The sequence below is a fragment of the Lactuca virosa genome, chromosome 5, assembly GCF_052849685.1.
Source record: "Lactuca virosa cultivar CGN04683 chromosome 5, Lactuca_virosa_CGN04683_v6, whole genome shotgun sequence".
Lineage (NCBI taxonomy): Eukaryota > Viridiplantae > Streptophyta > Magnoliopsida > Asterales > Asteraceae > Lactuca > Lactuca virosa.
In genome coordinates, this window is record NC_136430.1 from 128,154,049 (window position 1) to 128,157,374 (window position 3,326).

Below are 3,326 nucleotides of genomic sequence, written 5' to 3' on the forward strand. Positions count from 1 at the left end.
TTTCAAACACAATTTTCGTTTCATGTTTGAAACAAAATGATATTGTCTTTGTAGATTTGTGTTTTCCTCCGTGATACCTTTAGATTGATAGGTTAACCGGACAATAGATTAATGAGAAATTAATCCTATCAATGTATAGTTTTTTGAATGGTTGTTTGAATAAACACATAAATCAAACATTTTTGTGTTAAACTGAATTAAAATCAGTAATTAAACAAAATTTCAGTTACAATTAATATTGATTTAATTCGGTAATTAGGTCGTCGGTTTCATAATTACCATAAATTGTTATTATGGTGACCATTACAAGCTACAGTATAAATAAAATATTCTTTTAGGCGGTGTGGGGTATGCAATCAAATTGATTGGGAGTGAAAATTTAATTTAATCAAAATTAAAGAACATACCATTGTTTTAATGGACACAAAATTAATATAAAACTTTTTTAAGCGGATAATATATTTTTTTATAGTTTCTATTTATTTTATACAAAATTTAGTATATAAAAGTAGCGTATTGTTTTGTAGTTGTACGGCATTCTAGAATGTATCTTTTCTTTTTAAATATCTTGATGGTCTTGTTATAACTTATTTACAAAGCTATATTTTTCAGATTCGTGTTTACAATTCTTCATATGTCACCTATATTAAGTTTTCTTTCAATCGCACCGATCATTTGATTTCGTGCATTTATAAAGAGCTTATAATCTTTTTACGGTTTTTGGTTATCATTTTTATTGCTCTATTATGTATTATTGGTTAAAAAATTTTGAGCTGCACGATTGAACTTTATTTTCTCACCGATCATGGGTGGATGGACAATATTGACTCCTCCCATAATCGGTATTTACAACATCATACATCACTACCATTTTCATGGCAATTCACCATACTCCATCTTCTCGTTATAACCATGGGGTGTTGAGAAAGGCAAAGTGAAAACTTGCATAAGATCCAACTTTTTTATTATATATATATATATATATATAAACTTTTAATAACGATAAAGGTCTTTTTATCTAACTCGTCCTGACCTTTGAGGATACTTAACTCCTGAGGACCGGCCCAGTATAACCAAGGAATGACTATGAGTGTTGGTTGTTGCTTAATGGTATCGTCCTTTTCGTAGCTGGAGCACTACTCTTCTTTTTTATTAAATGTCTCTTGTATATACCATTCTGTCTATATGAGATGTTGAATAACAAATGGTAATTTATTTGAAAACTCTTATGTTTAAAAGAATTGTATATTCAACTTTCACTTGGCTACGATTTATTTATTTATTTATTTTGCTGTCAATTTTTTATGACTATCGTAAGCTACGGGTTAGTCAAAGTCAATGAACTGAATACAAGTAAAACATCAAAAAAATTAGAGTGAATTTAATGGAAACATATAGGGAAAGGGTGGAGTTGTTCATTAAGGCATTTGCATTGTATCCCATATGGTTTAGATGGTTTAGCATTGTACTTCAAAAAAAAATTATTATACTTGGAAAGTTATCTAATTGCAACAGTGAAATTTAACCCGACCAAATAGACCCATTACCCGTATGATACGTACTTAAATTTTTAGAAATATGTAATGACTGATCATAGTGCTCCATGTCCATATAAGGTACTTAAATCTTTCCAGACACTTTCTGTAAAAAAAATGTAAGCATGACACTTACATTGCCTAGATGGGTAAAAATAGTAAAATACATTTCTATTTTCTGTATTTTACACTCTCTTTTATGCTTTTAACAGTGGCTACCGGTGGAACAAGCAACGGCCATCTAGGTAGCACAAACGGGATACCAAGAGATGATGAAATGCATTGACGGAAGTCAATCGGTTTAGAAGCAAAATCCAGCCTTCTATTCAGAATATTATACGAAACAATACGCTCAGGATCCATGCAAATCAAATACACAACATTTGGATTCAACGGATGAAACGATAAAGGACGAAACCATCGGTACCGAAACAACCAATTACTCAATTCCAAATCGTTAGAATGAAGATCGCTTTGTCTCACCTTAAACTCACAACACCATTCTCCTTTCTTATAATCCTTCATAGCCCACATGGTGAACAAATAGAAATGGGTGGTATATTCGGATACCTCGAAATAACGAAGGGTCCCTTGGCTCTCACCACATAATTGTAAACCTCCCAGGTTGTCACGCTCACTCTGGAGATCTCTGTCATCTGGGAGTGGAATTAGGCGAACAGATTTTGGATCTTTGTAAGGATCAAATGCAAGCATGCCATAAATCCCCTCATCATACCTAACTAACCAATGGAGAGCCCCGTAACAATAGATTGCGCCATCGGCCAGTTCCCACAATCGGATAGGGCAAGGTAGCTTGTAGACGATCCATTTGCCCGTTTCGGATGAAAACATCTCTAAACAAAGATAATTCGATCGAGGTTTTTGAAGTTCCACCATAACAATTGTATAACCAATAAGCATATGATCTTCATTGACCCTAGTAATAAGACCATCACCAATGAAACCTATGGATCGGGGTCTCCTGCTAGGCAAAGTGATCCATTGTCGAGTGAGTGGATCACAGATGTAGTAAACAAATGTTGGCGACCACGAACAACACAGAATCAAACCATTACTCATAGCTAAAACCCTAAATTGATCATTTGCACGGTGTTGTTCTTCAGGGGTAGAAAGAAAAAGAACGACGAACTGTGGATTTCAGTACCAAGACGAATAACAAACTCCTTGAAGTTCGGTAGCCGAGCGTACCTATCCAAGATTCTGAGAGGCCGCGAGGACGAATTGAGAATGGAGTAATAGAATCGGCAGAAGGATGGGTGAGAAATTAGGGTTTGCCAATGCTTGCACACACTTTTAAAACTAAAAATAGATTTCACGGGTAATCTAGCGAGAATTTCAATAAGCAGCGAATCAGGAAAGTTTCGAAAATCATACCAAAACAATTGTTTGCTCTTGCACGAAATATAGGTAAGCAGAAGTTGCTGCACAATTCGGTTTTCATCGCCATCATCGTTAAATTGATTTCTTGAATTGCTGTTATCGTCGTCCTCCATGAACCGCAATTTCTCCGGTAATTTTCGTATGGTTAAAAGTGAATTCAGCGAGACAAGACTAAAGTTGATTTAATGGGTTAGTCTAATGTTTCAATATTTGTTTTTTTTTTTTTTTTTTTTTTTTTTTTTTTTTTTTAAAACAAATCGTTTGTGATAAAACAAATTTTTTTTCTACTTTTCATTTTCATATTTATTTCGCCGGCATCTAATTTTTTTGGTTATTTTCATATAAATATTTTCTACATAACATTGTGATTTTTTTCATTTTATTAATTGA

The 3,326-nt window shown here is 33.5% G+C and overlaps 1 protein-coding gene across 1 annotated transcript; it reads right to left on the reverse strand.

The window, feature by feature from the left end:
* Positions 1 to 1,550: 1,550 nt before the first annotated feature.
* LOC145112350 (putative F-box/kelch-repeat protein At1g15680) lies at positions 1,551 to 2,746 on the reverse strand. The gene has a single exon (XM_079048521.1). The coding sequence runs from the start codon at positions 2,613 to 2,615 to the stop codon at positions 1,707 to 1,709; it is 909 nt and encodes a 302-aa protein (XP_078904647.1). The 5' UTR covers positions 2,616 to 2,746; the 3' UTR covers positions 1,551 to 1,706.
* Positions 2,747 to 3,326: the final 580 nt, after the last annotated feature.

What these genes read in the sequence shown, in the direction of transcription:
- LOC145112350 (XM_079048521.1), bottom strand. Translation starts at nt 2,615, where the DNA reads ATGAGTAATGGTTTGATTCTGTGTTGTTCGTGGTCGCCAACATTTGTT.